Here is a 22,855-nt window from a genome sequence, read left to right as displayed (position 1 = left end):
TCTCAAAGCAAAATCTAAATGGATATAATTTATAAGCAAAGATAACACTTCTGTTTTTTTCTCTATAAACAAACCATGCATGGGCTTTTAAAGGAGAGAAAGAAGAGTGGATTGACAGACAAAATAACTGCTTAGGATAGAGGTTAGGAAAAGACTGTGAGAGCAAGAGAAAAGGCATCAATCCCAGTTGTTAATACACGAGGCATCCCCCAGACCCTTCTGTAAAGGTTAATGAAGGCAGTAAGGCAGTTATCTTTGTTTCGTGCACTGATGCAATCCAAGCTTCCACGGTTTAGCACATAGTAGGCGCTCTATAAATATTTACTGAATGTAAATATTTACTGAACGATGAGAGAATAATTAAAAACCGGTAAGTTGATATCATAAATACGACGACAAAGGCTCCCCTATCAAATGTTTAGTGTTCCCAGAAACAGCCCCATTGTTCTACATCTCTTTATACTCTGGCCTTTTCCCGTTTTTGTCATTCGAACTCATATACATATTGAAATCGAAGCACACATAAATCCTCGAAATGACAAACTTAAATGCTATCCAAAGGAAGTTATATTAGGTTGCTGCTTTGAAAATGAAGTCAACTCCTAATGGGTTAGCTGTTTCTGCAGCATTCTTTCCCGCCTTCTTGGAGTTGAGGTGAGGGATTAAACAATCAACCTTCTCTCTCCTTTCTCTCATTCTCAAAGTTTTTCTCGCCTTTTCTCTCCTTTCCTTTGCTTCATTTCCTTTCCCAGTCTATCGTTTCTCTAGGGGTCGTTGCTTTGCTCTTTCTCCCTCTCTGTCTGTTGGTCCCTTTGATCCTTTCTTTCTACCCCTTATTCCCAGCAGCTCCAGAAAATACCTTCTTTCTCCCCGTCTCACGTCACTTCCCTCCCTTCTCCCATCTCCCTCTCGTCTCCGAGAGGTGCGTTCCCCACTAGAGGCCAGCACTTTCTTAGTTTCGTCCTTCCAACCGGCGAGCAGAACTCGGAGAGAAAGAAGGGGGTAAAAAAGAGGAGAAAGAGAGCGAGAGAGGAAAAAACCCCGGGGCCTGGAGCGCAGAGGCCCGGGAGCTGCGTCGCCATGGCAACGGGCGCCGGCAGGAAACGAGGGACGCGCGGGAGGGAGGGGGCGGAGGGCGCCGAGGGGAGGCGGAGGGACGGGGGAGGGGTCCGGCTGCCCCGGAAGCACCTCCCCGCAGCCCCCTCCTCCAGCCCGGCCCGCAGCCCCCGGCCTGCGGCCCCCACCTTCTCGGCCGGGCAGGAAGTGACAGGCCCGGAGCGAGCCCCGGAGGCCTGGCTGAGCCGCGGCCGGGCCCGCACCCGGAGCGGCGGGAGGGGCGGGGAGCCGCGGCCGCGCCGGGCACCTCCCACCCCGCCCTCGGCGCCCCCGCCCCTCCAGGAAGGGGAGGAGGCGAGGGGAGCCCGCCGCGGAGGCCGAGCGAGCCCCCAGCCCAGCCTGGCGACTGGGGACCCCGGCACGTGAGGTGGACGCCCCCGGGGAGGACTTGGGTGCAGAGCCAGGCGAGAAGGTAACCGGGCGACGGAGGGCCGGGGAGGGGCAGGACCTCTGGGGGCTTGGCTGCGCGGGGATGTTTCCTCAGCCACCTCCATCTGTGTGACGCCCCAGGTACCTCCCCCAGTTGCTTTCCCTGCCTACCTCCGGCGCTGAGCTCTGCGGTCCTTCGGCTCTGCCTGTCCGAGTCTTCTGGCTATTCATTCTGCTGCGCTTCATGCTGTCTGTCCGTCACCCTAGCTGCCGCTGACTGTTCATTTTCTTATTCATCTTCCCTTCTCTGACTTTGGTCCTTCCAGCCGAGCATGCTGTCTAGTTATCTCCCTGCTTTCGTGGTCCGCTGGGTTCCTCAGCCTCTAGTTCCTTGACTTCTGCCTGTCTCCCTGCTCTCTGTATGCACATGTCCCAGCTCACTTGGGTCAGTTCATTCCGGGCGCACCACTAGATCCACCCCCTTCCCCCAGTGTATTCGATTTCTCTTTGAAACATCATTTTCATCAAGGTTCTATATAGAACGAGGACCCTTGGGCGTCTACTCTCCCTGTTCTCTTGATTATTACCGTATCTTTGGCACAGTCTTCCCTGAACCACCCCCTTCTCCCGTCCCCCTTCCTATGTCCCATCCTTTCTACATGATAAGAGTTTCGTGCTTAGGGATATTGACTTTCTCCAACTCTCGGCTCAATACTAAGTCCACCTCAATGTCCCATTCTAGCTCCCTTCGGTAGGTCTGTGCGCCTACCCAACCCCATGTATACCCACATGCTACCTTTTAAGATGACCGTGGCTTAGCTACTCTGGGGACATCTGTGGATGAGCTTTTCACTCTCTTCCAGTTTAATTTTGAAAATTTTGATTCCTGGTGCTTCCCAAACTGTTTGTTGTCTCCATTTTTCATATTTAATCTTGTAGTCATAATGTTGATTACAAATTAATACATTTATGTGCCCGGGATCCAGGAATCCTGGTTTTGGTGGCAATTTCCCTTGATTTTATTGAGCCTTTAAGTTGGTCCCTTTACATTTTTATTTCTAGTTCACAATCCAGAAAACATTATTAATAAGAATTCAGTTTTGGGGAGACGAGGGGTCATACATTTTGTGAGTATTTTCACATGTGAATGTAGGAATTATAGTCTCTATACTTAGCAAAGGGGTCTCATGTCTCTTGAGTCCAGTGAACTAAATCCAGTAATCTATAAAACTGTGCCGTGCTGCCTCTAATCCTTACCCACTTTTTTTCTTCACATGCTGATAATGAGGATTCATGGGTCTGTATCTGTTTAGTGCTTTGATATTTTGGCAAAAGATGTGGGGAGAAGGTAGACTAGTTGAAGCTGAAGCCGATATGATTTTTCCTATGTACTTTTTGGGTAATATACATGTTTGCAGTGACATTTGCTAGTCCTAAATGAAACTAAAGATTTGGGGGGGGGATAATGGTGTGATCGGATGATACTGGGAATGAGATAATAAGAAATATCCTCAGCTTTATTGCTAAGGCCAAGCGGTTTGATTTTATTTACTTTGCTTGTTTGTTTTGGATGCAATCCCTATGACCAATCCATTCACCCTAATGAAACTGTTGACAACGCTTAGCAGAAATTCTGGTTTGATGTTTATATTCCTAAGCCAAATAATATTTTGGTGACCTGATACTTCTAGTGGCCCAGTGCCTCAGAAGTAGAGAAAATAGTGTGTAGCTTAACAAAAAAGAAAAACAAAAAAAAAGAATGAGTAAAAACCTTATTGTCATTTAGTGCTGCTTTGGAAGAATATTCCTTCTCATCTCCTGTCTCTTTGCTTGGTTCTTAGCAATGTTTTCATATGTGTCTTTTTGCAAATGTAAGTGTAGTCCCCAGTGGGTAAATTCCGACATGTTAGTAGACTATAAAGTTGCATCTTACTTTCTTGAAGATTTTCATTGTGTGTATTTCTATGTTTCATACCCCGGAGTCATTTCTTAAAATGATATATTACATTCAGTATGAAGTCTTCTTTGCAGTGAGGAACAGGTATAAGGAGGGAAAGCGACATGCCTGAGGTGTTATTAGTAGCCTGAGCTGGAACCAGGCAGCTATTTGGGCTGTGTGGGCTGTAGGTGAGCTCTTCTGCTTCCTAGTTTTATGACCTTCCATGACCCACTAAGTGTGTCTGTATCTTAAGGTCCTCCTCCATAAAATGAGGATAACAGTACTCACTATCATAGTGAATGACACTGCCTTAATTACAGTTTGGTTTGAAGAAGCATGTGTTAGTCTAAAGACTTGATACTTACTAGAGCAACTTCTTTAACCTCAGAAAACCTTATTTCTCAAATTGTAAAATGAGGATAACAGTGTTTACTTTACAGCACTGCTGTGAGAGAGAGTATATAGGTGAAGTGCCTAGCCCAGTGAAAGGAGGCCAGTATATGGTGACTCATTTGGATGATAACAATGCAGATGGACACAAAAATGAGATAACCAAAACTTTTAAGTGGAAAGATTTTAAACTGTTAAAAAATGCTATGGGAATGTAAGGTAGCTTTGGTATTGTAAGGTGCCATCGCATATTCTGGCCATTTTATTGAATGACAGCCATGAGGGAATACGTAAAGGTTGTTTCTTTTGAGACTGCATAGCTTCAAAAGATGGTAGTATTGGGAAGACATGGTTGCACAAGTGTATTGAAGATTTGGGAGTTTTAAGATGAGAAATCATGGCTTATGAAAGAGGAGGAAGATTCTTAGATACTTATGGATTTCCTGTGTTCTTGAATAATAACATGAGATAACAGCTTGGGATCAAGATATAAATTTTAACCTTTTACTGCTTCCCTTTAGGTCTTGAGTCAGAGCACCAGCCTTGGGGACCCTGGACCACTATCATGGAGACTGAGAGCGAGCAGAACTCCAACTCCACCAATGGGAGTTCCAGCTCAGGGGGCAGCTCTCGGCCCCAGATAGCTCAAATGTCACTATACGAACGACAAGCAGTGCAGGTGAGACTCAGCTCTGAGGGGCCATGGTCTGTGAGTCTTGGCTTGTGGTAGGCAGTGATGCTGGAAAATAACTGTACTCAGTTCTTTTTCAATAAATTGGGGAGAGTTGGGTTAGATGATGATTAAGCTGTCTTCCAGCTCTGAGAATCTTAGGAGTTTACAAATGTTTGGGCAAGCAGTGAAATCCGGTCTTTCAAATAAGGATTTAAAAACAACATTCAGTCCATCTAGCTAGGTTCTAACTAACCCTTTTTCATCCTGGATTGCCAGGTTTTTAATCTTTGGCCATTCTTGTAAATCCCCTTGAGTAATAGAAGTATCATGGAACTCTTTAGAGATTTGTTTTTAAACAAACAGCAAATTCCATGTTTTTATTAATTCTGTTAGGAAATGAGGTCTTTTAGCAAATAGTTTGGTTACTAGAATAACTATACATATCATAAAAATAATTCTAATTATTAAAGAATAAGAATACAGTAAAGTCCTGTTAGCACTAAAACCAAACTACTATTTTCATTTTATAAATCTGTATTAGCCTACTGTAGATATGTAAAAATGCCAATTAGTTGAATTCGTTGAAAATTTTACCTGAAGGAATCTTTTAGAAGCCACTATTTATTTTTTCATTATTTCCAACCCATTAGGGCTGTATTACCTTTACTGTATACCTAAAATATACTTTTACATTTTCCCCCTTTTTTTTTTTTTTTTTTGAGACGAGGTCTAGCTCTGTTGTCCAGGCTGGAGTGCAGTGGTGCCATCAGGGCTCACTGCTGCCTCAGACTCCCAGTTCTAACTTATCCTCCTGACTAGCTGGGACTATAGGCACACGCCACCATGCCCAGCTTTTTTTCTTATTTTCTTTACATTAATCAGCATCTTGTTTATTTTCATACAATCTAGTCTTTGCTATGGCATGTATTTCCAGCTCCCAATTGGAAAAATAAGTTTGTGTAAATTGCACTGCTTTGCTTTTCTTACATTCTATGGAGAATAAACCATAGAATTACATTCATGCATCACTTAATGACAGGAATATGTTCTGAGAAATGTATTGTTGGGCAATTTTGTAATTGTGTGACTGTCATAGAGTGCACTTACACAAACCCAGATTACATAGCCTACTCTATACCTAGGTTATACAGTATAGGCTATTGCTCTGACCGCTCTTGTCTGTGTGGTCTGCCATTGACCACATAGTGGTTATGTGGTGCACGACTGTAATTGTTTTTTCCAGTTTTTAAAGGACTATATAGACTTAACTGAGGCAGAAGGATCTCTTTTTTTTTTTGAGATGGAGTTTCACTCTTGTTGCCCAGGCTGGAGTGCAGTGGCACAATCTCAGCTCACTGCAACCTCTGCCTCCCAGGTTCAAGCAATTCTCCTGCCTCAGCCTCCCTAGTAGTTGGGATTACAGGCGCTCACCACCACGCCCAGCTAATTTTTTGTATTTTTTAGTAGAGGTGGAGTTTCACCATGTTGGCCAGGCTGGTCTTGAACTCCTGACCTCAGGTGATCCACCCTCCTAGGCCTCCCAGAGTGCTGGAATTACAGGCAGGAGCCACTGCGCCTGGCTCAGAAGGATCTCTTGAGGCCAGGAGTTCAAGACCAGCCTGGGTAACATAGCAAGACCCCATCTCTAAAAATAAAAAAAAGTAGCTGGACATGGTGGTGCATACCTGTAGTCCTAGCTACTTGGGAGGCTGAGGCAGTCAGGAGGATTGTTTGAGCCTAGGAGTTTGAGGTTACAGTAAACTGTGATCACACCACTGTGCTCCAGCCTGGTGACAGAGCAAGTTGACTTTGCTCTAAAAAAATGAAGGAAAATCAGCCATTGACGATTTAGCCCAAACTCCCATCTCCTCTGGTTTCTGTCCTTCCCATGGTCCCCTTTCACACAAATACAGTGATTTACATAGAATAGGAGCTAGGAGTGGTCCATTCTAAATGTTTTATCCTCTCTTTTCCCAGGCTCTGCAGGCACTGCAGCGGCAGCCCAATGCAGCTCAGTATTTCCACCAGTTCATGCTCCAGCAGCAGCTCAGTAATGCCCAGCTGCATAGCCTGGCTGCCGTCCAGCAGGTGAGAGGTCAGCAGCCAGCTGGCCCGAGAGGGAGGGGACAGGCACTACAGGTGGGTAGGGGAGATTTTTTGGGCATATAGCATCCTATACTAAGCCAGGCTGCAGACAGCCTCCTCCGCCTCCTGTCCTCCTGTCCTCCTGTGGGAGGATGGATGCATCTTAGCTTCTGGGGTTGCAGTAAGAACTATAAAATCACTTTTTAGATGTAGAGTGGCTGCGTTCTAGACCTGCATTGTCGAATAACGTAGTCACTAGCCACATATCGCTATTGAGTGCTTGAAATGTGGCTAGTCTAAATGGAGACGTCCTATAAGATTTTAGAGTTAGACTACTTAGTACAAAAAAAGGTAAAATGTCAGTAATTTAAAAATATTAATTACATGTGAAGTGTTATTTTATATTGGGCTAAATAAAATAAATTATGAAAGTTAACTTTTCCTGTTTTACTTTTAAAAAATTTGCATAGTAGAAAATTATATATGTGGTTCACATTACATTTATATTGGATACCTCTGGACTAGACTTTTACTGACTCATGATATGACCTGACCAAAAGATCTTTTTCTAGCTGGGCGTGGTGGCTCGTGCCTGTAATGCTAGCATTTTGGGAGGCCAAGGCAGGTGGATCACTTGAGGTCAGGAGTTCAAGACCAGCCTGGCCTATATGGTGAAACTCCCTCTCTACTAAAAATACAAAAATTAGCCGGGCGTGGTGGTGTGCGCCTGTGATCCTAGCTACTCTGGAGGCTGAGGCAGGAGAATCGCTCAAACCTGGGAGGCGGAGGTTGCAGTGAGCCGAGATCATGCCACTGCACACCAGCCTGGGTGAAAGAGCGAGACTCCTTCTCAAAAAAAAAAAAAAAAAAAAATCTTTTTCCACCTAAAAGAGAGTGGGAGCTGGAGGACAAGTTGCCTCTCTGCCCCAGGAGGGTTATGTGGGGCTAATGGGTTAGCATATGTCGTAATGTGAGGATTATTGGACTAGTGAATATACTTTTCTTTACCCTAAAGTGGAATCTCCCTGTTTATAACATGAAATCTCTATGTTTTGTGCTTGTGATTTATTACTAGAAGACTGAGAGCTTTTTCCTTCACTGTCTTTGCTATTTCTTGTTTCCCTTCCCCTTTAACAGGCCACAATTGCTGCCAGTCGGCAGGCCAGCTCCCCAAACACCAGCACTGCACAGCAGCAGACTACCACCACCCAGGCCTCGGTGAGTACGCCCTCTCCCTCTGACAGGCTTCTTTACCTGGGTCTTTGTCTCTGGGTTAAATTACTTTGTGCCGCTGATCTGAGAGTGTTTATTGAGCCGTCAGTGGATAGTTACTGCTTTTAAGTAGAGAATAGTAGTACAAGGGGAAAGTAACCAACATTAGTCTATATTGGAGTCTCTAAAGAGGAAGTCTAAGGAAGAGAGAAAAGAAAATCCTGGGGAAGAAGAGGAGATAACAAAGAAAGGGACTAATCCCTGGACTCTTCAATGAGGAGTAAAATCTGTTCTGTTTCAATCTTTTGTCTTCTCAACTGTTAACACTAGTGGTTAGAGACTGTTGGTTTTTTTTTCACTTCGGTAATAACCCTAAAGTAGCCAGGATGACAGTTTTGGATATGAAGACGTTATTCATTTCCCCCGGCTCCATGAAAGTGAAATATTCTGTTCTTGACTGTGTGACTCTGAATTTGTCAGTCATGTACATTTCCTTTTACTTCTCCCAAATCCTTAGTCCTGGTTCCTTTCTGTACCACACAGATCAATCTGGCCACCACATCGGCCGCCCAGCTCATCAGCCGATCCCAGAGTGTGAGCTCTCCCAGTGCTACCACCTTGACCCAATCTGTGCTACTGGGGAACACCACCTCCCCACCCCTCAACCAGTCTCAGGCCCAGATGTATCTACGGGTAAGCCACAGATGCAGTCACCATTGCCCCAGAGGCATAATTGTCTGGCCCTGGCAAAGACTTGAGTGAAAGCTTTTTTTTTTTGAGACAGAATCTCGCTATGTCACCCAGGCTGGAGTGCAGTGGCACAATATTGGCTCACTGCAGCCTCTCCCTCCCGGGTTCCAGCGATTCTCCTGCCTCAGCCTCCCAGATAGCTGGGATTACAGGCATGCACCACTATACCTGGCTAATTTTTGTATTTTTAGTAGAGACGGGGTTTCACCATGTTGGCCAGGCTGGTCTGGAACTCCTGACCTCAGGTGATCCACCCGCCTCAGCCTCCCAAAGTGCTAGGATTATAGGCGTGAACCACCGCGCCCAGCCTAAAGCCATTTTTTTAAACCATGGTAACCCTGATGTCTTGAGAGAAGCTGAGACCTACTTCCCATACTTTACTTAACCTAGGAGTGATGTTCTGTGTTCACAGGTAGCCTATAGATTAAATTGAGATATTATGCTAGAAAATACTGGCTTAACATTTGACTAAATTAGTGTTAGATACAGTCAACCTTTAAACCTGTGGCTCAAGTATACAAATTCTGTGTTATCGCTCAGCCTACCTACTTTCTTTATATAAGTACTTGTTCTAAAATCCTAATTTTCTCTATTTCTTTGACGTGTGACTCTTTGACATCAATCTGTAGTTTTCTATGCATTCTAGGTTTTCTTCTGGATGGTTCATTACATGTGGAGAATATGAGACTTCTGGGTTGGTGTGGAACAGGCAGGGCTCAGCTATTTAATATCTTCTGTTTATTTTGTCTTGTGGTCCTTCCTTTCCATCTCTTCTGTCTCTTCTTTCCCTCTTGTCCTCTTTGCTCTTTCTCTTCCTGTCCTTGCCAGCCACAGCTGGGAAACCTATTGCAGGTAAACCGAACCCTGGGTCGGAATGTGCCTCTAGCCTCCCAACTCATCCTGATGCCTAATGGGGCAGTGGCTGCAGTCCAGCAGGAAGTGCCATCTGCTCAGTCTCCTGGAGTTCATGCAGATGCAGATCAGGTTAGTGGCGATGACTTTACCTGTGGGTGGGCACTGGGCAGGATGAAGGGAGTGACCACGGGACGGACCTGGGTCCACCCTTCTGCCCCATTACACTTTTCAGAATTCTTATTTTTTGTGTTTTGTTTTTCCTTCCCTTAATCACCATAGAACTTGAATCCTGTATAACCTTTGAGTTAATTTGAGTTAGAAAGACAAGGAGATTTGCCTGAAAATAGTCTTGTGGATCTGGGAAGTCTTATTTTCAAGATAGGGTAAATTTCCTCACCATCCTTCTAGTCCTCTGTGGGTTTGTTTTATTCGGAGAGTCTTAATTCTCTCCTAGTACTGTCAGAAGAGAAGAGATTGTTGAGAGAATTCTTCTGTTAGTTAGATGTAAAGCTGACCTGGCTGAGTTACTGGAGGAATGTTTGGTTGCTTCTGTTTATGAGTTACTCTAGTTCTCAACTTTCAGTCTTCTCTTTCTGTTCACTGTTTTTCCCAGTAAGGTCTTCCTCACCATTACTTCCCGTGACTTATTCCCAAAATACATGTATTTTTGAGCCTGGAATTTTAGCTTCTTATGGATGGGACACAACCTAGGATCTTACGATAATTATTTCATCCTTTTAGTTTATTTATCAGTAAGCTGGTAAATGTTGAGTTCTTCCTTCGTATACTTTTGGCCCTTCCTGTTTGTGGGTTTCATACCTGCAGGTTCTGCATCTCTGGCTTCCACATCTGCAGATACAACCAACTGCAGATTGAAAATATTTGGGAAAGGCCGGGCGCGGTGGCTCACGCCTGTAATCCCAGCACTTTGGGAGGCCAAGGCAGGTGGATCACGAGGTCAGGAGATCGAGACCATCCTGGCTAACGTGGTGAAACCCCATCTCTACTAAAAAAATACAAAAAATTAGCCAGGCGTGGTGGCAGGCGCTTGTAGTCCCAGCTACTTGGGAGGCTGCGGCCCGAGAATGGCATGAACCCGGGAGGTGGAGCTTGCAGTAAGCCGAGATCACGCCACTGCACTCCAGCCTGGGTGACAGAGCGAGACTCCGTCTCAAAAAAAAAAAAAGAAAACATTTGGGCAAAAAAACAATTAAAAATAACAATACACGAACCAAAAATAATACAAAATTACAGCATAGTGTAACCATTTACATAGTACTTATGTTGTATTAGATATTATAAGTAATAGAGGTGATTTAAAGTATATGGGAAGATGTGCTATGTGCACAGATGATATGCAAACACTGCTCTGTTTTATAAAAGGGACTTGAATGTCCTCAGATTTTGATGTCCATGAGCCTGGAACTAATCCCCTGTGGATACCAAGGAACAATTGTATTAGCAATTTTGCAGGATTAAAAAAGAAATGTGAGTCAGGTCTTCAAAGAGCTTAGACAATGAAAGTGCTAAACTAGGCTGGGCATGGTGGCTCACTCTTGTAATCTCAGCACTTTGGGAGGCTGAGGAGGGTGGATCACCTGAGGTCAGGAGTTCAAGACCAGCCTGACCAATATGGTGAAACCCTATCTCTACTAAAAATACAAAAATTAGCCATGCGTGGTGGTGTGCGCCTGTAGTTCCAGCTACTTGGGAGGTTGAGACAGGAGAATTGCTTGAATCTGGGAGGCGGAGGTTGCAGTGAGCTGAGATCGTGCCACTGCACTCCAGCCTGGGAGACAGAGTGAGACTCTGTCTCAAAAACAAAAAGAAAGTGCTAAACTAAATGGTGCTAACTTTGAGTGACACATGAGTTTGGAAAAGAATTGGTTACATTACTTTGTGCAATGCCTTATTGGGATACTTGAGCAGAGGCTTGGATGAGTGGATTTGATTTGGAGTGAGAAGAAAACTAGAGAAAGAACAGCAAGTGTAAGAGTATAGTCATATATTTAAATATAAGTATGTGTGGTGGGCGTTGGAGATGAGGGGATAAATAAAATAGAATCAACAGGCCTGATGATAGAAGAGGTCATTGCTAGGGTGGAGCGTAAAAGCCAAGTAAAGGAGGTTGTAGTTAACTTCATAGGTCACAGGGATCGTTGCTGGCTATTGAACAGCAGATTAACAGGATGAGGAAAGTACTTAGGAAGAACTATAGGGAGAATAACCATTCTAACAGTTCCTGGAGAAGAGAAGTTAGGGAACTTGCTAAGAAACTCTTGGGGTCATCTAGCTGTAAGGCAAGTCTTTGTTTTAGCCTATGGTGATAGCAGTGGGAGCCACGAGTGAGGTTGGTTCCATTTCCATATCCAGTTCTTTGATTTATCCACTCATTCATTCATCAGATATTTGATTGTCAATATGTGGAGGAACAGAGGGCAGTAGTTAAAAATACGCATCTGATGGGTCAGATTGCAGCTCCACCACTTACTGTGTGACCCTGTGCAAATGACCTGACATCTTTCTGTTATTGTTTTTTTCATCTGTAAAATAGGTATTGTAATATACCTACCTCAGGATGTGTTGTGAGGACTAAATGAGTTGCTGCGTTTGACTGCTTGAGGAGTGCCTGGACGTAGTGAGTGTTTAGGAGAAACTACTGTTATTAATATATCAAACATTCCGTAGCCTTGGATGCCCAAGAAAGTCATGATCACTGCATTTATGGAGCTCACAGACCATTGAAACACCAGACATTAAACTGATAGTCACCTGAATGGAGAAATAATTGAGAAAGTACCGAGTGTTCTGAGAATTTAGAAAGGGATCTAATTTAGCTTTGGCATGGGGTGTAAAAGTCAAGGAGGTGACATTTAACTTGGGGTGTGTAGAAGTTAGCCAGATAAGGATGTGGAAGGAGAGTGTTGGAAGCAGGAGAACAGTGTGTCCAAAGGTCCTGAGGAGGGCAGGAACTTGATTTGTTTGAGGAATTAAAAGTCTTGTATTCTTGGAGTTTGGCAAAGTGGGGCTAGACGGGTAGGAGGAACCTTATCTTGCAGGGCCTTGGGGGCTGTGTTTAGGATTTTGGGCTTTTTATAAAAAGCAATTGAAAGCTATAGAAGGATTTTAAATATGGAAGTGTCATAGAGAGATTTGGATGTATTTTTGTTTTGTTTTGCTTTTTAAATACCATGTTGATTTCCTCTTTGGAGACTAAACGGATATGGTCTGAGTGTGACTGTAGGGAGAATAACTGTTCTAACAGTTTAAGGGAAAGATGATGTTTGTATTGGGGGGTAGCAATGGAGATGGACAGAAATGCATAGATTTGAGGATAACTTAGAAGAATCATTGAAGAGGGTGAACTAATTTAGTAGATGGGGGAATTAAAGGAGATGCCAGATATGAAATCTGTGGGGTGGCTGGTGGTGCTGTTCATGAGACGAAGAATGTGGAAGTGTATTTAGAGTGACGTTCAGTTTTGGACATGCAGACCTAATTAGAAGTGTGTGTGAGCCATCCATGAGGAGATACTGAGACTGCAGTTTGATTATGTGGTTCTTGAGCTCAGAGGAGAGGTCTGGGTTGGAGATAAACATTTGAGAGTAGTAGGCATATAGATGATAATTGAAGTCCCCCATCTACTAAATTAGTTTACTCTCCTCAGTGTTTAAAATTGCCTGGGGAGCCCGGGCGCAGTGGCTCATGCCTATAATCCCAGCACTTTGGGAGGCCAAGGTGGGCAGATCACCTGAGATCAGGAGTTTGAGACCAACCTGGGCAACATAGTCAAACTCCGTCTCTACTAAACATACAAAAAAAATTAGCTGGGTGTGGTGGTGCATGTCCATAGCCCCAGTTACTTGGGAGGCTGAGGCAGGAGAATCACTTGAATCTGGGAGGTGGAGGTTGCCGTGAGCCAAGATTGCGCCACTGCACTCCAGCCTGGTCAACAGAGGAGACTCCATCTTAAAAAAAAAGGCCGGTGCTGTGGCTCACGCCTATAATCCCAGCACTTTGGGAGACTGAGGCGGGTGGATCACCCGAGGTCAGGAGTTTGAGACCATCCAGCCTGATCAACATGGTGAAACCCCGTCTCTACTAAAAATAACAAACATTAGCCGGGCGTGGTGGCGCATCCCTGTAATCCCAGTTACTTGGGAGGCTGAGGCAGGAGAATCACTTGAACCTGGGAGGCGGAGGTTGCAGTGAGCCGAGATCGCGCCATTGTACTCCAGCCTGGGCAACAAGGGCGAAACTCCATCTTAAAAAAAAAAAGTGTTTGGGGAGATAGTACAGGTTGAGGAGAGGAACGTTTAATATGGGGCCCTGAGGTAGGATGAAAGCAGTTCAAGGTCGATAGAGGTTAATGGGCCGACAGAGGGGAATGGGAAAGAGCAGCAGATAGGAAAATCTGGACTGTAGTGTCACGAAGGCAAGGGAACCAAATGTTACAAGATGTGCGTGTGTGCATGCGCGCGTTCGTGGGCAGGGGGCATCTCTTTCTAATGTAGAGAGAGAAAGAAAGATGGTTTTATTAACAGGAAGGGAGAGTTGTTTCAGTTGAGTTTGGGGGGTGGTGAATCCAAAGTAGTATGAGTTTGAGGGGTGTGAATGGCTGGTGGGAATGAATACAGTGACTGTAAACAGCTATTAAGAGTTTAGCAGCACCAGGAAAGGAAGGTGGAACTGGGGAGGGGAATGTGCAGTTCATACATGGTGATGAGGGAGCCAGTGGAGAAGGAGAAGTGGAAGAGGAGACAGTGGATATTATATGCTTCTTGAGATGGCAGGAGGAGGCAGAATATAGAGTGCAGAGAAGGACCGATTGCCTTTTGATAGGAAGGAGGAGAGAAGGGGGAAATGATGGGTGTGTATGCAGATAAATGTATAGATGTGGTGGAACTGATGAAGTAACGCTCATATAATGGTTTTTGTTTTCTCCGAAGAGGTGAAGAGTAGGAGGAGAAAGAGAAGGTAGTCTGAGGTACAGGGAGAGAGTGGGAAAGTTTGAAATAGCCATTATGGAAATGAAGCTGATTGGAAAAACTGTATATTAATGATTGCCAGATAATATTATGTGCTGTAGCAGCCAATCCTGATGATTCTTGTCAATATCTCTCAAAAGCCATCAACTCAACTCTTCTTTACTGCTCCTGCCTGAATTCAGGTTTTTGTTATTTTAACCTGTACTGTACTAGTTTTCTTTCTTTCTTTTTTTTCGAGACAGAGTCTCTCTGTTGCTCAGGCTGGAGTGCTGTGGTGTGGTCTCGGCTTACTGTAACTTCTGCATCCTGGGTTCAAGCTATTCTTGTACCTCAGCCTCCTGAGTAGCTGGATTATAGGCGCGTGCCACTATGCCCAGCTAATGTTTTGTATTTTTAGTAGAAGACGGGGTTTCTCCATGTTGCTCCTGCTGGTCTGGAACTCCTGAGCTCAGGCAGTCTGCCCACCTTGGTCTCCCAAAGTGCTAGGATTATAGGCGTGAGCCACTGCACCGGCCTATTGTACTAGATTTCTAAATGGTCTTCTTGACTTCAGTCTTACCTACTTGTAGTTCTTTTCCACATTACTATCAGGAAACTTTTACTACTTTTTTTTAAATAAGAAAATATATGTTGTTACTACTAATTTTTTAATTGTACTTCTGGTACACAGAATTTGATAAAATTATAATCCTTGGGTCATGACACTCTCACTGTTGGTCTCGTCGTAACCTGTTACAATTCATTTACTCAGTGATTTTTAATAATGTAATAAGCAGTGTGCAGTTCCATCAGCTGCCTTCCGTTACCCACAGTAATGAGCCTTCTGATTTCTAAGTCCATTCTTCCCTTGGGTCCTTTTTCATATAGTTTTATTGCATCTCTCTATATTTCTAAAATGCCCTTTTTATTATAGAAAATTTTAAACATACACAAAAACAGAAAAAGTATGAATTCCTATGTACTTACTATCCAGCTTCAACAATTATCAACACATGGCCAATGCATTCAGGCCCTTCTCTGCCTGTGGAATATTTTGAAGCAAACCCCAGACACCATATGTGTATTTTAATTGTATTGAAATGTATAAGGTACTCATGCTGTATGTACACTTTTGGAGAGTGCTTTCTTAATAACATTGTCACGATCCATTTGTTTTGTTGCAGTCATTGTAGTTTATTAATTGTAGTTTCTATATACTATTCCATTGTGTGAATATACTATAGTTTATTCATCTTCTCCTCTGTAGATGGCCCTTTGGGTTGATTCCAGGTCGTGGTTGCTAATGAATAATGCCACCATGAACATTCCTATACATGCCTCCTGTGGTACATGGCAAGAGTTTCTCTTGTGGAATTCCTGGGTTAGAGGATGTGTGAATGTTCAACTTTTAGATATGATAACAAATATTTTCTAAAATAGGAAGTGTATTGATTTATACTTCAATCAGAAGTGTATAAATGAGGCCGGGCGCGGTGGCTCACGCTTGTAATCCCAGCACTTTGGGAGGCCGAGGCGGGCGGATCACGAGGTCAAGAGATCGAGACCACGGTGAAACCCCGTCTCTACTAAAAATACAAAAAAGTAGCCGGGCGTGGTGGCGGGCGCCTGTAGTCCCAGCTACTCGGAGAGGCTGAGGCAGGAGAATGGCGTGAACCCGGGAGGCGGAGCTTGCAGTGAGCCAAGATTGCGCCACTGCACTCCAGCCTGGGTGACAGAGCGAGACTCCATCTCGGAAAAAAAAAAAAAAAAAAAAGAAATGTATACATGTGTATAAATGAATGTTTATTTTGATTAGTAACCTTTATTGACTTCCTATAATCAGTTAAGCAGACATCATTCTTTCCCTTTATCCATATTTTGGAGTACTAACTATGTATCAGAACTATGAAGGTGCTAGGAATATAACAATCAATAAGACAGATAAACTTGCTGTTCCCAAACTAAAGTTCAGACTCCTTATTTCAACACACCAGGCCCTTACTGGCCCAGCACCTTCCTACCTCCTTATCCACAGCCTGCCTTCCTAGCTTCATTTCTTTCCATTCCTTGTAACTCACCCCAAACATAAGGAAATATTTATAATTTCTAAAAATACAGTCTTTTTAGAAATTATACATTTTTTAAATAATATTTAAAAATAATGTCTTTTTTTTTTTCCCCAGACAGGGTCTCACTCTGTTACCCAGGCTGGAGTGCAGTGGCATGATCTCGGCTCACTGCAATCTCTGCCTCCCAGGCTCAAGTGATCCTTTCACCTTGGCCTCCTGAGTAGCTGGGACTACAGGTGTTTGCCACCATATCTGGCTAATTTTCTGTATTTTTTTTGTAGAGGCAGTGTTGCCCAGGCTGTTCTCAAACTCCTGAACTCAAGCAGTCTGTCCGTCTTGGCCTCCCAAAGTGTTGGGATTACAGCATGAGTCATAGCGCCCGGCCTAAATAATAATCCTTTTTTGGTTCTGGCCTTGCAAATGCTGCTATCAGTATCTTTAAACCCCCACCTTCACCATTACCTACTGAGTGTCAGATCAGTATCACTTGTTTTAGGAAGTGCTTCCTTGATCTCTCTAGTCTTAGTTGATCTTCCTTCTCTGTACTCCTATGGTACTGGGTGCATATCTATACATCTTCTTATATCACAAGTGATAATTTTCTTGTCTTCTCTAGTAGAAAGTAATCATTAAGAGCAGAGACTGTGTCTTTCCTCTGCATTTCCAGTATACAGTGTAGTACCTGAAGCATAGTAGGTTTTTGGGAGGTGCTGAATGATTGAATGGCGAGGAAAGGGATAATTGAAGAGATATTTTGAAGGAATAAAAGACCACACTTGATGATAAACTTGCTAGTGAGTGAAGGTGGCTGAAAAATCAGATATGGTTCCAGAGTTCCTCCTTAGGAGGTAGGAAGGCCTTAAAGTATATGGTAAAGGCAGAGATATGAGCTGAGGTATTCTGTGGAATATGACACAGCAGCTATCCTGGCTGCTTTTGAATCTTTAACCTTAATGCCTCCAGTCCTCCTTTTCTCAATCTGTTTTTTCATATCTTTCAGGTGCAGAACTTGGCAGTAAGGAATCAACAGGCCTCAGCTCAAGGACCTCAAATGCAAGGCTCCACTCAGAAGGCCATTCCTCCAGGAGCCTCCCCTGTCTCTAGCCTCTCCCAGGCCTCTAGCCAGGCCCTGGCGGTGGCACAGGCTTCCTCTGGGGCCACAAACCAGTCCCTCAACCTTAGTCAAGCTGGTGGAGGCAGTGGGAATAGCATCCCAGGGTCCATGGGTCCAGGTGGAGGTGGCCAGGCACATGGTGGTTTGGGTCAGTTGCCTTCCTCAGGAATGGGTGGTGGGAGCTGTCCCAGGAAGGGCACAGGAGTGGTACAGCCCTTGCCTGCAGCCCAAACAGTGACTGTGAGCCAGGGCAGCCAGACAGAGGCAGAAAGTGCAGCAGCCAAGAAGGCAGAAGCAGATGGGAGTGGCCAGCAGAATGTGGGCATGAACCTGACACGGACAGCCACACCTGCGCCCAGCCAGACACTTATTAGCTCAGGTAAATTGTCACTCCTCATGTCATTATTCTCTCAGAATTCATGTGAAATTTTCCTTTTTTTCTTTGCCTTTTTGTTTTTTCCCCACTTCTGTTAGTCCTTGAATAGTGGAAGGAATGGGAATCATATCAGCCTTGAACATGTTAGTTCAGGGTCAGGAGGACAAGTGACAGATACAGATTTTACCTGTTTTTACCAGGCAGTAGTCAGCTTACAAGCTGCCATGTCTGCTTTCTTAGGCTGTGAGTTCTTGAGTTTTATCACTCTGTCTATTCATTCATCACACCTTACTGAATTGCTTACCGTTTTCTAGGAATTACTGGGGATACATTTTTGAAAAGCAGATTCCCTGTCTTCATGTAACTTAGCATTTACTATAAGGGATGAATCCCTCCTCACTGTTTAATGTGGTTACTTGATCCAGTGTATAGTAGATACAGTACAAATGCCTTAGAGCACTTAAGACTAATGGAGAGGTGGGGTGCGGTGGCTCACTCCTGTAATCCCAGCACTTTGGAAGGCCGAGGCAGGTGGATCACTTGAGGTCAGAGTTTGAGCCTAGCCTGGCCATCATGGTGAAACCTCATCTCTACTAAAAATACAAAAATTAGCCAGGCGTAGTGGTGTACGCCTGTAGTCCCAGCTACTCGGGAGGCTGAAGCAGGAGAGTAGCTTGAACCCGGTTGGCAGAGGTTGCAGTGAGCTGGGATCACACCACTGCACTCCAGCCTGGGTGACAGGGCAAGACTCTGATAGTTTATACTTGCTTTCAGACTGCGGGTAAGATGTAGTTAGATGTGTGTATCTTATTTGGTCATGTTGATTTTTGCCTTTTTTTGTTTCTAGCACCTTAGTTGTTGATATATTTAGATAATTTACTCACAAAAAAATTAAGAGTTAGTTATTACTATACTTGGTATTTATATACTCTAGCAGTTGTATTTCTAAAGTGCTTTATCATCACATGCTTTGATCTCTGGACAATCTGGTACAATATGGAGAAGCAGAGTTTGTCAATCCCAGTTTACAGTGGAGGAAACTGAGTTAGGTCAGAGCTGACAGGTGCTGACTGTTAAGACTTAGATGGTGATCTAAGCTGATGATTTGTAAAATCCAAGTCATTTGTGGCAAGATGTTGGTATCTTTAACTCTGTGGGTATCTATTCTTTCAGTGAATATTAAGTGCTTCTGCAGTGTCAGGCCCTGGGCTGTGTTTTAGGGATGTGAAAATGAATAAAACATGGATTCAGCCTTTGAGAAACTCCAAGTCCAATGGAGGAGGGGCTAACCATTCTTCTTTGCTGAGTACAGAGTAAAAGAATACAATATTTAAGTATGGCAAAGATAAGAGACACAAGAAATTACTGAGGATCTGAAATGACTGAGCTAGGGAGTTCTTTCTCTGAGATCTTTAAGACTAGTGGTAGTTGGTAATGTCTGATTCAGTGGAAAGAGTATGGATGAAGTGATGTCCAAGTTTCATACTGACTAGATTTCTTTTCACTGCATAATTCCAAAACTAGGTATACCTTGGAAAAATGAATTTACTTTTAATTTACAATGATTATTTTTCTCTGCCCTTTTTTCTCTTTGTTCTATTCTGGGATTGTTCCTACAGCCACCTACACACAGATCCAGCCCCATTCACTGATTCAGCAACAGCAACAGATCCACCTCCAGCAGAAACAGGTGGTGATCCAGCAGCAGATTGCCATCCACCACCAGCAGCAGTTCCAGCACCGGCAGTCCCAGCTCCTTCACACAGCTACACACCTCCAGTTGGCGCAGCAGCAGCAGCAGCAACAACAGCAACAGCAACAGCAGCAGCAGCCGCAAGCCACCACCCTCACTGCCCCTCAGCCACCACAGGTCCCACCTACTCAGCAGGTCCCACCTTCCCAGTCCCAGCAGCAAGCCCAAACCCTGGTTGTTCAGCCCATGCTTCAGTCTTCACCCTTGTCTGTTCCACCTGATGCAGCCCCTAAGCCACCAATTCCCATCCAATCCAAACCACCTGTAGCACCTATCAAGCCACCTCAGTTAGGGGCTGCTAAGATGTCAGCTACCCAGCAACCACCACCCCATATCCCTGTGCAAGTTGTAGGCACTCGACAGCCAGGTACAGCCCAGGCACAGGCTTTGGGGTTGGCACAGCTGGCAGCTGCTGTACCTACTTCCCGGGGGATGCCAGGTACAGTGCAGTCTGGTCAGGCCCATTTGGCCTCCTCGCCACCTTCATCCCAGGCTCCTGGTGCACTGCAGGAGTGCCCTCCCACATTGGCCCCTGGGATGACCCTTGCTCCTGTGCAGGGGACAGCACATGTGGTAAAGGGTGGGGCTACCACCTCCTCACCTGTTGTAGCCCAGGTCCCTGCTGCCTTCTATATGCAGTCTGTGCACTTGCCGGTGAGTGATGTCTCATGGTTTTGAGGGCGCTATTATGCATGAGAGTGGACCTGGGGCAGAGTGGAAATAGAGCTTAATTAAATAGGGGAATAAAGAGTTAAGAGGGTTAATAATTGGTATTTATCTGCTTCTTCTGTAAGAGAGTGACACATTAATGTATATAATATCTGAACTTTATACTCCTAAATTTGTTGCTGATACTATTCTGGGTTTTTGGGTATGTAATAAGTTAGATCAAGATAGCCTTAACCAAATCAGTCTTTGAAAAAACAACAGTTCTTGGTTGGTCTACATGAATACAGGGTCTCAAGACCTAGGTCAGGACTAAATCATGTTGCATTTTCTTTTGTCCTGATGTAAAGTAATTAGGAATGACCAGGAATTTTAGTGTACCATGGGAAGTAGATAAATTGGGAAATCTGGAACTAAGAAAATTTTATTTGAAAGTATGGTAATAATTGTGGTTCCTTATTATCCTTCATTTGTACATCTTTGTTTCTTTCCTATTCTTTACGGTATAGGGTAAACCCCAGACACTGGCTGTCAAACGCAAGGCTGACTCTGAGGAGGAGAGAGATGATGTCTCCACATTGGGTTCAATGCTTCCTGCCAAGGCATCTCCAGTAGCAGAGAGCCCAAAAGTCATGGACGAGAAGAGCAGTCTTGGAGGTGAGTAACTGACTTCTAAAATGCTGTTGGAGTGCACACAGAGTAGAGAAATGTTCAGAGTCAGCTAAAAGATAAATCTGGTTGAGTAGAAAATGGGCCAGAAGTTGGTGAACAAATGAATAGATCGAAAAACAGGGAATCCAGGGTGAATTGTCAAGGGTGAACATAGATTATTATGGAAGATCATGCTGCCTCATGCTCGCTCAGCTAATAGATGGATCAATATGTCATCTCATGTCTGTTGCTTAATCTGTGTTTGTTTTCCAGAAAAAGCTGAATCGGTGGCTAATGTGAATGCTAATACCCCAAGCAGTGAACTAGTAGCCTTGACCCCCGCCCCATCAGTACCGCCTCCTACACTAGCCATGGTGTCTAGACAAATGGGTGACTCAAAACCCCCACAGGCCATCGTGAAGCCCCAGATCCTCACCCACATCATTGAAGGCTTTGTTATCCAGGAAGGAGCAGAACCTTTCCCGGTGAGGGCAGGGCCATAAGGTGGGACTTTGAAGTGGGGACTTGGTCTGATTGTTGTCTTTTCAAACTCCAGTAAAAGTAAAAGGCACAGAACTATTTAATTAAAGAATGGTTCAATTATGCTATTTAGTTATAAAGAAGGAAAGGAAAAGGAGTGTGTGGACCATAAAATGAAAATGTTAGGAAGGGGAGCAAAAAAGGAAGAATGTAACCTTTAAAACTGTAATGTTTAGTTAGATAAACTAATTTGTTTTATAATGAATAAAATTATAGTAGTGAAGTTAAGGAGCTTTCCTAGGGTTTGCAGAACCAGGACTAGAGCTGAGGTGTCTTGACTCCTTGGTGCATTCTCAGCACCACAGGAAGGAAAAGGACATAATAGGGAGCCAGCGTAGGAACCTGTTCTCCAATGGCTTATCTGCAAAAAAAAAAGCCAGTTACTACTTTTTTTTTTTCCTCACTTTCAAACATTGTATAGAGACCAGTTACTACTCTTGATTACCATATTGAAAGTGATTCTCTCTGAACCAGACTTGGTCATTAACTCAGAGATCCAAGCAAAGACATAATATTGATTGGGAAATGTTGGGGAAAGCTATAGAGAAGCAGAAGTGGATCAGGCTAACTTAACTCCCAATGTTTTCTGGGACAGGTGGGTTGTTCTCAGTTACTGAAGGAGTCTGAGAAGCCACTACAGACTGGCCTTCCGACAGGGCTGACTGAGAATCAGTCAGGTGGCCCTTTGGGAGTGGACAGCCCATCTGCCGGTGAGCATTTATTTAGACACCCACTTGGGGGAAGGAGACTCGTGGAGATGTGTTTGAGGACTCAGTGTAAAATAGTAGTTACCTATTTATTTAAAGTAGAAATGAGGCCTGGCACGGTGGCTCATGCCTGTAATCCCAACACTTTGGGAGGCCAAGGCAGGCACATCACCTGAGGTCAGGAGTTTGAGAGCAGTCTGGCCAACATAGTGAAACCCTGTCTCTACTACAAATACAAAAATTAGCCTGGTGTGGCAGCGTGCTTCTATAGTCCCAGCTACTCGGGAGGCTGAGGCGGGAGAACCACTTGAACCTGGGAGGCGGAGGTTGCAGTCAAGTGAGCTGAGATCATGCCGCTGCACTCCAGCCTGGGCGACAGAGCAAGACTCTGTCTCAAAAAAAAAAAAGTAGGAATAAAATGAAGTCCATCTACATATAGAAACCATATTATATATCAGAGTATGTAGAATCGTGGAAAAGGAGTTATATAAGGTGAGGGGAATTTATCCAGCCAAAGTAACCTTTTGAATTATTATTACTTTTTTTTTTTTTGAGACGGAGTCTCGCTCTGTCGCCCAGGCTGGAGTGCAGTGGCGCAATCTCGGCTCACTGCAAGCTCCGCC

General features: G+C 44.2%; 1 protein-coding gene across 5 annotated transcripts in view; it reads left to right on the top strand.

The window, feature by feature from the left end:
- Positions 1-643: 643 nt before the first annotated feature.
- Positions 644-22,855, top strand: part of PHC1 (polyhomeotic homolog 1) — a 28,039-nt gene continuing 5,827 nt past the window's right edge. Inside the window, exons 1-12 of one of the 5 annotated variants that reach the window (XM_030804411.1) lie at positions 644-654; positions 2,774-2,782; positions 4,336-4,493; positions 6,465-6,575; positions 7,710-7,790; positions 8,328-8,477; positions 9,363-9,518; positions 17,426-17,918; positions 19,535-20,322; positions 20,844-20,991; positions 21,259-21,470; positions 22,121-22,235. In XM_030804411.1, coding sequence (XP_030660271.1) covers positions 2,779-2,782; positions 4,336-4,493; positions 6,465-6,575; positions 7,710-7,790; positions 8,328-8,477; positions 9,363-9,518; positions 17,426-17,918; positions 19,535-20,322; positions 20,844-20,991; positions 21,259-21,470; positions 22,121-22,235 — 2,416 coding nt within the window. In that variant the 5' untranslated portion in view covers positions 644-654; positions 2,774-2,778. The other 4 variants (XM_012502437.2, XM_030804413.1, XM_030804414.1 and 1 more) reach the window with 4 other exon arrangements.

Source organism: Nomascus leucogenys, chromosome 23 (genome assembly GCF_006542625.1).
Source record: "Nomascus leucogenys isolate Asia chromosome 23, Asia_NLE_v1, whole genome shotgun sequence".
Taxonomy (NCBI): Eukaryota; Metazoa; Chordata; class Mammalia; order Primates; family Hylobatidae; genus Nomascus; species Nomascus leucogenys.
The sequence above is the reverse complement of the archived record's forward strand: the minus strand, read 5'-3'. Positions and strand labels throughout refer to the sequence as shown.